At 34.2% G+C, this 12,312-nt stretch overlaps 1 protein-coding gene across 1 annotated transcript; it reads right to left on the bottom strand.

Moving 5' to 3' along the window:
* Nucleotides 1–5,470: 5,470 nt before the first annotated feature.
* LOC117336270 (acetylcholine receptor subunit beta-type unc-29-like) lies at nucleotides 5,471–6,945 on the bottom strand. The gene has a single exon (XM_033896749.1). It carries the CDS (start codon nucleotides 6,920–6,922, stop codon nucleotides 5,606–5,608), a length of 1,317 nt encoding a protein of 438 aa, XP_033752640.1. The 5' UTR covers nucleotides 6,923–6,945; the 3' UTR covers nucleotides 5,471–5,605.
* Nucleotides 6,946–12,312: the final 5,367 nt, after the last annotated feature.

Here is a 12,312-nt window from a genome sequence, read left to right as displayed (position 1 = left end):
GACAATAAAATGTACAAGTTATGAATTTTATTAAATATTTCAAGATTGATAGCCAGACGTACTTTTTTTGTTCCAATAAAAGAGTGCATTTAATAATCTTGCTGTTTTAATATATGTATAAATCAATCTGAAAAAAAATTATATTCACGTACACGGCTGCCATGTCCATTTGTGTGTTATTTCAGTGAAAGTGTCCATTGAACAATCAGTGATGGCCTAAACAAATTTATAGCTCATGTTCCGATGGGAAATGTTTATTGATTGATTCATGGGTCTTTGTAACTCCCAATCCTGATTTTGACATTTATTTTGACCCATATTTGAGTTCTGTGTTCGCATTCTAGGCACTTAAGGTCATCAGCATCACTGACGATGGGAAATGTTTATTGATTGATTCATGGGTTTTTGTAACTCCCAATCCTGATTTTGACATTTATTTTGACCCATATTTGAGTTCTGTGTTCGCATTCTAGGCACTTAGGGTCATCAGCATCACTGACAAGCACTGGAAAGACAAAACAACTATAAGCAGTTTAATCCATTTTGGCCGTACTGTATCCATAACTAAGCTTGTTTTGAGATATTCCAAATATCTTTTGCACTGTCCTCTAATAATTAAATAACAAGAAGAATAAAGAATCCAAGTTCAAGGATAAGTCCAAGATGTATTAAAATACTCTTTTCTCGGAATAGTTCTGCTTATATGATGGCTGGACCGGGTTCATACACGGTTTAATTATCATTAACCGTAACTATCTGACAGTTGAAATATGCCATTGTTCCAAGTTGGTGCACACTGGTCAACGGGAGATAACCTAAAACCTGAAGCTTGTGTATCCACTGTTTGTTGTTAACGGACACATGGAATCACTCTCTGACATTTTATATATATTTATCTATTAATTCATCATTAATTGACTCCTAGCTGACAATTAACACTCGTACAGAATACGGTGAGAAAAATGTGCAAAATGTACAAAAAAGCAATATCAAACTAACGAAACATATAGTTTCTTATAGTTAGAAAGAAAGAAAAGAAAATGGCCATGGCCACTCAAATCTTGTGATACAAGCAAGCAGCGTAAAGATAGTTGAAATTTTGCTATATGCTAACAGCTTTGAAAAGAATGTTTAGACTTGCTATGCTTTGGTATATGATCAAAACTTTACAATGTTTGGCCCCTATGACCTTAATGTAGCAACTAACTAAATGTTGTAAAAACTTTCTCTGATTAATGCCATTTAAAGTTAATGTGTAAACAGGACGTACAACGATATCAAACAGCATTCCTTGAATCTTAGTCATTGATACTGCCTCATCTTTGGCCTTCAGTTTAACATCTGCCAAAAACTGAATTCTGCCTCCTTGTTAATAATCCAGCGTAAAATCCTACCTATAGTGTCTATATAATGTCACTATAATGCGTTGGCAGGTACAATTTTTACATTGTGTATGCTCTTCCTTTACAGTAGTACAGAATATGGCATTATTAAGTGAAAACAACCATATTATATCTCTGCGTGCAGTGGAAAATTGACATTCAACCTAAATCCCGAATATTGCTACTGGACTGATATCGTTTGTTTTCATACGGAGAACTAGAATTATATAATTCATGCAAAATGATAAACAATGCAATAATACACTAAATATGTTAAACCCAGAAATAAGCCTATCATATATTTTATGTGAAGATAATAATCACTGTAACGTCATAGGGATACCTAGTAATTTCTGGTGAGTTAACAAACGATGTTGTCGTATTATTAGTTGCAGGTTTTTTTAATGTCAATCTTTCCAACAAGTTTCTAGCTTCATAAAAGCATTTACCTCGGTATAAAGACAGTAAATCTCCTTGACCGTTCTCAACCAATTAACATCTCTGCCAAAGTTAAAGGTTAGATTTTGCTTAAAACTAAATAAAAAAAAAGAATAAAAAAAAAAAGAAGTAAATAAATAAAAAAAAAAAAATAACGTCATACGTGGCACAATTAACTAGAAAATCATACGTTAAATAAAATACTCCAATATGTTTTAAAATAATTAACAAGGCAACTGCTAACTACAATGTATGATTCCAAAATACTGCTCAGATCAATAACCATTTCAAAATTAGTTTTCTTTCCTTATTTGATAATACAATGTTACTGCTCAATAGTTTTATACATCATTAATGTACCGGGCCGAGCTCAGTATCCAGTGTACGTGTCATATAAAATGTTGAAATGGGAAAATACTTTATTATATATATGAATTAAATTTATATAAAGCTGATAAATAATCAATTCTGATATTTCAAAATCTATAACACGAGAGCTTAATACCAAAAAATAGTAGAAAACACGGATCAGGTGTTAATAAAATGCGTTTTTATTGTTTATCGTCATGTAAACAGCTTTTGTCATTTACGGACTGCCTCACCTATATACGAGATGCATTTGTGTGTATTTTGGGGGGATGCGATATATTTTCGGGTTGGTCTCGTTTAAATAGAGGTTAACGTTTGTACGAATAAAGACATTTGATCAAAATTTAACTATATCAACGAAGTCTGGTCTCCCTGGATGCAGAGGAGGTTGATGAAATAATCATAAGTCTACAACATCCCGTGTTCAATAGGGTTCATTTTTGTGCAAGCGGAGAGTCCGACTCTAATTGGAAGCAGTAGGAGAAAAAAACCCCACTTTTTGTTATTACGTAGCGACAAAGGGACCATGGCCAAATAACGTTATCTTTCCCGATTTTTCCTTCGTTATCTAAGCAAAGGTCATTACCTGGTATATATAAAAATTAGTAGTGGGAACATTCCATGGAGTACAAACATTGCTTTATTTTCTGTATTCGATGGAGTACGAGCAAAATTGCTCTATTTACTGTAATATAACCTTAGCTTAACTAAATGAATGATGTGATTTGTTCCCTGCGATGACATATAAAGCTTCATGCTGAGAACTCTAATTTGAATCTGATCTAGAATAGGATGACTTGTATCGGCAACATGTTTAGAACACTGGCTTGCCCGTTGTCAGTATTATGTGACAAAGTGTGGTGTCCTGTTGGATGTCTCCGCCTCAGTGAGGTAGCATAATCAAGTCAACATCAGTACCATAATATCAAAAGAAGACAAACACGAACATATTGCAACCTCCCAAAACATACACATTCACCACATACATGTATTTCGCACAAAGTGGAGATCGACCTGGAACCAGAAGATAAACGAAAATAAAATAAGATAAAATAAAATGATAAGAAAGCAGGCTGTTTGGGAATAACGCATTTATCATATTATCAGTTGGAGCATAGTCAAGATAATAGCCATTGATTGACAAGTTTCTGTTAGCTCTTCCGTTTTTATTTTCATTGTGTGGTGATGTAAGGATGTCCGACAAACCAATTGCCCATTGCATTTTTTCGTAATTTCGCCTGTATGATAATATATGATTTTGCAATGTCGTTATAGTTTCATGATGTAAAATCAATTAGATATATTACTTGCTTTTGTCGCAGTTATAAAAAATAAAACCCCTCTCTTTACGTCTCGATCAAAGGCGACTCCAACGTAATCCCATAATTACTGGCTCTTTGTATGACTGTTTACAGTGCTGTCACAGTACAGTAACAGCAATAGAGAATAAACATGAACATTATAAAGATGGATAACATTAGGGAAACATTTGATATGATGAAATATATTTATGTTTTATCAATATATATTTACACACGTCACTTAAAATGATATTCATCAGTGTTATCATTCCAACAAATTATCTGAAATATCAATATCAGTAATAATTGCTATTGATACAAAACAAGAAGAGAATGGGCACCACAGAGATAAGTAAACATCGATATATGAAGGCACTTAAAACACATTAACGACACCATTAGTATACCAGCTATATCATCATTTTCCATGCTAGCTTTGTTATGTGAGCTTTTGTAATTCCAGACAGTCAACACGAATCAAACTACAAATGGAATCGAATAATGTTTACATTGTCTACTAGAATTCAGAATTCCCTATTCAAATAGTTAAAGAGGTATGTCAATGTATGTGATTAATGAAGGGTGGAATAGTATGCTTGGGGTAATATGGGTAATGGCACTATTAGTTACTAATGGAAACAAAGTAAACATGTCTCACTGTTTTTATATTTATTGTGTATGTCTTGATATATCGATCTAAAACTCGCATTATCCAACACCCCTTTGGGACATATACAAAAGGGATACCTAGATGCGTTTATAGACATTAAAAAATGATCAAGCTTTGTTCACACACTTTATTTATCTATATATATGTTTCATGCTTACAACAGTATGAATTGGCTTACAAAAAGTGAAAAAATGATTTAGTAATTTATGTATTATCCAAACCTGCCCTGCTGGTAGATAGTAAGAATTGTACCTGCTGTCCAATTGCATCGCAAGAGCCAAATAATTTTGGGATCTTATATTTTCACTTCTTTCTAGTAATTGGATTCCTCCTACTTTTTCCCTTGACACTGCCTCACCTTTTGCCTTTAGTTGAGGTTCTCTCATGACGAAAACTTTGAATTCTTTCCACTTTTCGAGACATACCAGAGTGTATAAAAATGGGTTTTTGCTTCACTAAGATGCTAACAAATTTGAAATGAATTTTTAAATTATCGATGCTGAAACCAACTTTGCTTCATAATTTCATAAAAGATTGAAAAGTGAACATTTGACCTTGAACACAGTAACCTTAATCAGTGGTCAGTAGACACTATGTTTAACTCAGACAAAATTTGTTTCATAATGTTATGACGAAATGTCATCAGTGAACAACACATTAACCGACCTTAAAGCATTGACCCAGTGACCTTAACATTTGTTCCAATTAGTTCATGTCATGAAAATGTTCATCAGTGGAAAGATACAAAATTTAATCATAACCTTTAACCTGTGGTCAGTTGACTGTTCAACCTTGCGACATAATGTCGTTGCTATATTTCCCCATATAATTCTGTCCCTCAGTTTCCTAGGACCCAGACTAACCGTAGATACAAATTATTTTTCCGTCGCCCAAAGATCTGTGGAGCCAGATCCTTTAATCCCTACAGAACAATGATTTTAAAGAAATTGCTATATTTCTCCTATTTGGTTCATTGTTTTGTTTCCCTTTGCTTGATTATCCTTTCGGCTGAATCCTTTTATTCATACAGAAGGAACTGGTTCCCATTCACCAAATGATGCTTCAAAATCTAAGTTGTTTCTAACTTGTAGCCATTTTTAAGGAAAATTTGACAGACGTCAGACTCCGTCCCACGGCAAAAGGTCACTCAATAATACCGCTTTGGAAATATTGATTTGTTTTGGTTTTGTATTGTTTCACGTCCTATCTACAGCTAAGGTGATATCGACAATAGCTTGGTATTGATTGTATACAGATCTCGGTAATGGTTACTATTAAACATGATATAATGATAAATCAGACGAAGTAACAGCAGTATATACAGAAGGGTACATCCATTTATTAATGCTTTTGGTAATCACCTAAATTCAACGTGAATAGTTTTGGAAAGTCACAACTACATGTTTATATATGTTTCATTTATAATAAAGTTGATGGGTATCCTCTTACGAAAATACATAATAAGCAACGATTTTGTTTGATGAAAAAATGACTATGAATAAAACAAAAAGAAAGATGTCGAGGTATTGTGCAACACTCTGCCATGACGTTTTACCACAAATATGTTTTTCTTTTTCTTGGATATCACTGTTCCCTTTAACCGTAACATCGCTGTTCCATTCCTCATTCCTTTCACTTACCGCCATCACTTTTTCTGATTCAGGAAGTTTGGATAGAACCGATTCAATAGAAACGGTCATTCGATTTTTCTGTTCATTGTTTGATATTTTTCTTTTCTCAATTTTATTTTTGGCGTTTGCGCAAACACATTTGCAAATTACGGATTGTAACCAAGTTGGAATCTTTTGATGCTTGGGTTTATGATACATCCGTAATACCGAGATTGTAGAAATAGTCACAAGCATATTGGTACAGAGTTCCGCTGTCAATAAATAACACAATCGAGGGAAAGAAGGTTCACTGGTTCCAGGCAGAGTGTCCGACACGATGGTCATAAACACAGCAATAGCTAGCAGAACGGTCACAGAAAACCCAATACGTTCACCAGACTCGGCCGGAAGAAGAAACACCATGATGTTCAACAGTCCCAAAATACAGAAAGGTACTATTGTGTTTATAACTTGAAACATTGGTCGTCGTTTAAGTACCATCGTCAGTGCCAGTGTTTGAGAGTTCATTTCAGTTACCACAGTACAACTGGTGTCTTTTATCTCCCAAAGACTGTCTGGGTAGTAATAATCTAAGGTAATATCAGGTGACAATGGCTGAAGAATCACATCGGTTACAGTATACATGTAGGGACTAAAGTATATGGAACATGTCTGCTGATCAAACGGATAATATGTAACATCCGCTGAGCACGTGACAGCGTAAACATCAGGCGGAGCCCACACCATTGACCCATAGTGATTAACATTGATATTTAGGCTGTCAAAACCCGGAAGCTCAATTTTATCATACGGGTTCAACATAACAAAGTTAGGTTTCCATACAGAGCTCTGAGGAAGAAACGTGTGGTCTATACCACCATAATCATCAGGATTCCATTGCATTTGAAAGTCATGCCACGCCATCATTAACATACCAACAACAGCAAATTTGCTTTTCTTTTCCTCAAATTCTTTCAACGATATCAACTGAAATCCGACATATACTGTTGTTGGCTGCGACAAGTTAAATGTTGGACGCAAGTCCTTACTATAATTTGTCATCAACATTTGGTGAAGTCTAGTCAAGTCTTCATGCGTTGCGCCATTTATGGTTGTCACTGACACAGACAGGATTAGAAGCCAAATCTTCATTGTTCCTTATGTGGTTATTAGGACAAAATATTTCCGATTACTCACTGAAATGTACCTTTACTAATGTATTTAAGAATTTCCATTAAGCGTTTGATAGGGCAGTCAGGTTCTCATTGGATGTAATGGCAAGTATTGATTTTGTGGTAGCGGATGATTGCTAATGCAATTACACACCTATTTTCTGATAGACAGGGAAAGGAATGTTAAAAGCCTCAGTTGTAGTCGGGTAAGTCAACAGACTTTCGTGTTACTCTTTGGTAGCACAGACAATTTCAATTATATAACACGCTACGTACATGGATATATCGCCAGCTCAATAAGAGGAAAAATCCGATGTTTCCAAATTAAAATACAAACGAGACTTCATATTGTCATAGACATTTTGATATTATCTTAAAACATAAACCATGACTTTAACGGTACATGTATTGTTTAGCAAATGCTACTTGTGAGAGATATGAGGTGTCAACGAATGTTTTATCGATATAATGCTTATGACGGAATCCTGCCTTTTTATATCAAGTAAATTTTATCAAAGTACAGACGAACTTTGTTATCTCGAAGTAATTGGGGCATCATGAAAACCTCCGTCGAGATACCCAGAGTATTCGAGATTACCGAGTATATTTAAAACTAATTTTTTACTTCGAGTTAAGCAAAACCTTTGAATCATCACAGTTTAAAATAACAAAAATGACTGTACGTGAATTCCATTATCAATGATACGTGTAAAAGACAATTAAACGAAAGAGAACAATCAAATTGGATATTTTTCTGAAGTTGAGATATACCATGGTTATATAAGAGGAATAATTGAAGAGATATACCCCAGTATTTGAAGAACGTTTTGACCGAATGATGTTGCAAAGGATACAGGACAGAAGCATGCGATATAAACGGCTTTAATGAACTTCGAATACGAAAAAAGATTATGCGTAAAACGTCAGAGATAAAAACATTAGTCCAAGATAAAAAAGGCCAGTATGTCAAACGGGAGAGGAAAACTCATTAGGAATTAGGTACAAAGAAAAAAAGGTTGATTGGATAGTTACGAGGACAATATGGAAGTCAACTTTTCATTCCGAGCGGGAATTTTAAAGTACCCCGAATAAAAACATTCCATGTTCTAAGTATTATTCCCTCAAAGGCAAGCACCCCATCTGCAACTAATGTCAGAGATATATCCTCACCTTCTTATGCAATACTTCTTCAGACAACTCGATCTCTGTGAAGACCAAAGACGGCAAAAGAGAAAAAGAAGATGACAGATGGATAACATAAAACCGCGCCGCGAACGAGAAATCCTCCAATAAAAAATAAAAATAATTTGTGTGGCCCAGGGAACACCAGGAATAAAAAAAAAATACCGGGAACAACATTTTTGACAGGAAGTAAATATTCATTTTACGACAATGTCAAATTCTAAGTTAAGGCGGAGGATTAAAACAATAAGAGACAAGGCCGTGACAAATAAACAGATATTAATCTATTAAAACGCGAAAACTGTCTAGGACGAAATTAATCAGTTACTTAAAGGTCTTAAGTTTTGACCAGTTACCGCAAAATGTAAACACGAGAAACTGAACACAGATATTTTACAATTTTGTAGAAATTGTAGACTTTGTGATAAATTTTGTGATAAAAAAGGAGGAATTTCTAGTTTGAGACAGTGGCAAAAGTATGTAACAAAACAGAGAATAAACCACCTAAAAGTCCAAATATGCTATTGACAGTTTAAAGATATTTCCTCTAGAAAATAATTACCAGAAACATTTAAAAGATGATATATCTTGTAAAATGACCTTCTATTATTATTAAAGAAACCACAGGCTGTGCAGTGGTAATAATGAATATATGTTTCTATTGTGAACATGTACACAGCATACATAGTGATGCTGAAATTTGTGCAATGAGTAGTGACGATTTTGATACAGAAACTCGTTATCAATGATCAGATACAAACATAGGACGCGTCCTTCATGATAAAGAGATTTATTGTAAATTATATGCATAATAGTTTGATCATAGGTTATTGAGGAAAATAATCATACTGATATAAAGTTGTAAAAATCCTTTTGATATTTCAGTCCAAACCTCGGTGGACCAAATAGTACTACTCAAAGTTATATCTACTTTTAGACCTCATACTTAAACCAGTATGAAAAAGTGTTAACAGTTATATCAAAGACAAAAGGCAGGTTAAACATACTTGTAATTGTAAACTAGTCCTTTGGTACTTTTCTATACAATAACCTTCATTACTGGGTATGGAGGCTACCAAACAGATTGAACATAGTATTTCATATTTAGAGTTTTAGACATTTTTTCAACACCTCAACGATAAACAGACATGGACACTGAAGTGGTTCCTACTTCTGCTTCTTTTAGAACGATAAGAGGAAGCCCTTTTGTCTAGTTTTGAAATAAAGTTTGGAGAAAATTTAAATGAATTTTTCAAAAATATCTTTTGAGTGTGTTTCGATGATTATTTTATGATATGACCTCATGATAAGGATAAAAGGGAATTTCGAAGCATTCTTAATTCTCTACATCTCTCAATTCGCTACAGAAGGCCATTTGTAATTTTCTAAAACTGATTATGTAATCCTGAATGGTAACAGATGAAGCTCATGCAAGTTTTAGAACCCTTGTAAATAAGATTTTCGTTCATTTTTCGAGTTGACCTAGGCCCTAATAGTAGTGTTAAAACGTTATTTTTCAATACATTTATTTTGTTTTCACTTTAAATGATATTTGTATTAATATTTTTCCAAAGCAGTACCTTGAGATGTTTTTATAGTGACATTTTGAGAGTGAACTCATTCAAGATGGTCGTCCAAAAGTCCTTTAAGACACGAATGTAAATTCGTTGATCTCAGCCAGGACATTCAAATATAACCAAAAGCGCACACTATGATATTGTACGTATGCGTAAGACAGCTATAAATGATATAGGAATTTCTGTCAAAATATCTGTGCTCCGATAAGTATGTTTTGATTAAAATGGAAACATTGAGCAGAAATATCGCCGATGAGGACATGATTGCGTCATATTACAATGTCTTTGTTTTGGGGTTTTAACGTCCTCTTGAAAATTCTTTGAAAAGGTAAATGTGGCTGATGTTAGCCACATCTTTTTTGGAAAGACCAATGGCTGTCAGATAGTCCATTATTTTGTGTATGTTAAGAGGTTCGATCAGAAGTTTTAGACATATTATACTGTTACAGAAACTATCAGAAAACCAACTTAGTTTTGCAACGACCTAATTTCGCTTTTTCATGACTAACGTCAATCCGGATTTTTATAACCGGTGACCATGTCTGTCTTTTCAAGATTAGTTATGGCTAATTACACATGATTTGTAGAGCTGTACCAGGTAAATATTTTACAAAACATAGATACGCATGCTGTTTTCTTCTTCAACTGGCGTTGATACAATGTAATCACAGTTCTGTGGGTTAGTTTGAACGAGTAGTCAAGCATAATGTCCCGATAATCAGCATGTCGCTATAGGAATTTGTTATTTAGAAAAAAAAAGAAATGGATGTGAAAGGTTACATTAATTCTTCTTGTGACAGACCGGAACTTTTGCCGATTTATAGTGCTACCTCATTGAAGCATACTGTCGACGACACGAAGCAGTATACCTCACTTCATATCTCGAACTCTTACAGGGAGACCTTCGTTCTTTGAAAGCACGACGGAGATGTTGTGGAGTATGTGAGAACTGCGAGAATCGGAGGCTATCGTAAACAGACAAATCCTGATCGATGCGGCCAAAGGTTTTATTTGTTTTAGAGGTTTAACGTCCTCGAAACAACTAGGGTCATATAAGGACATGTATCAAGGAGACACCTATGCATGATTACTAAGCATAGAAATATAGAGCAGCGGGGAAAGATTTAGTATCCGAAGTGGTGCAATGTGGAGAAAGGCAGATCTCTTCTGGTCTCTTTAATGTCCCTTCCATAGACAGTAGAAATCGATTCTTCAGGGGACCAACTTTAAGGCGCCTTCTACGATAAGCATGCAGTTGGATACAGCTCGCCTTACTCTCTATTGTCCTTTAAACAGGTATCATACTAAGTAAGCATACAAATACTGAATTTTGGGATGATGTGACTATATATGGGGTTTTATTTTAAAGTATGTAAAATACAGTTTCTGTTGTTATTGCCATATTGTGATAGCGCGGAACTGATGCCGACTTTATAGTGCTACCTCAATGAAGCATACTGCCGAGGCCGAAGACACCCAACAAGAAACCTCATGATTGCGCAATCATGTTACAAAATGGCAGCTGTGGCTGACATATCAAAGTTTTCGCGAGGCAGGAAATGTTTTGTTGGCTCCCCTTCCCTAACATCCTTACAAATTGTTCAGCTCAATGACACAAGTGGAACTGGGAAAGAACAGGTAAACATGACAAAAGTAAATAGAAAGGCATATTGGCAATACGTGTATTTGTTTAACGAAAAAAACATTGATTAAAACTACATCAATCATCAACGATATTTGTGTAAATTCAGATCTGAACAATTAACATCATAATCGCTTTTGATTGAACAAAGCGAAAAAAAAACTGACACCATTAAATGCAAGTTGATATGGTTTCAGTATCTATGGATTCATTACACATCAAAGATATAATCAATGTACATTATTAACTTATCTCGCTCTTATGCATAATTACTTAATCATGTGAGCGTTTGTTATCACACACAGTTAACACAAACGTCAAGTCGAGGGGAAACAATGTTTACATTGTACACCTGAACTCCCTGTATGAATAGAAACATATACAAATCGATATAAATTATTCATGGATTCGTAAAGGGGTACGCTTAACTTAACGTGAGTAATTCACAATTCATCGACATATTTGAAATTACACGTTTTTTTGTATCTGTTTTTGTATGTTAAAATTCTGTTCTAACTATTTCCTACCTATTAGCATTTCAGTATCATGGTGAGCAGCACCAAACTCGAAATAGCCCATCTTGAATAGTCTGTTGTACCTTCCAAAGATGAGATGAATTTGTAAAAGAGATATACAGTTTAACTTTTTCATTAGTAAATAAGGAGAACGTTTTGGTATATCTTGTTCTTAAACGATTTGTGATTTTCAAATTACTCTTTCCTGCTCATAATGTTAGGACTTTAAAGAGCAAAACATTAATAGTATTGAATCAAATAGGTTACAATGCATACCTGCTTTTTAAAAATGTATATGACAATATTGATATGTAATTACTAGAATATTCCATTGAAGGTATTTTATTTTTTATTTAAACAACCTAAGAAGCGCTACTTGAGTAATAATCTCTATGCTTTTTTCTATAACAAATATTAAAGAAAAGATGTCTTAAGCACGTTTGAGTAATAAATA

This window comes from Pecten maximus, chromosome 10 (genome assembly GCF_902652985.1).
Source record: "Pecten maximus chromosome 10, xPecMax1.1, whole genome shotgun sequence".
Classification (NCBI taxonomy): Eukaryota; Metazoa; Mollusca; class Bivalvia; order Pectinida; family Pectinidae; genus Pecten; species Pecten maximus.
The sequence above is the reverse complement of the archived record's forward strand: the minus strand, read 5'-3'. Positions and strand labels throughout refer to the sequence as shown.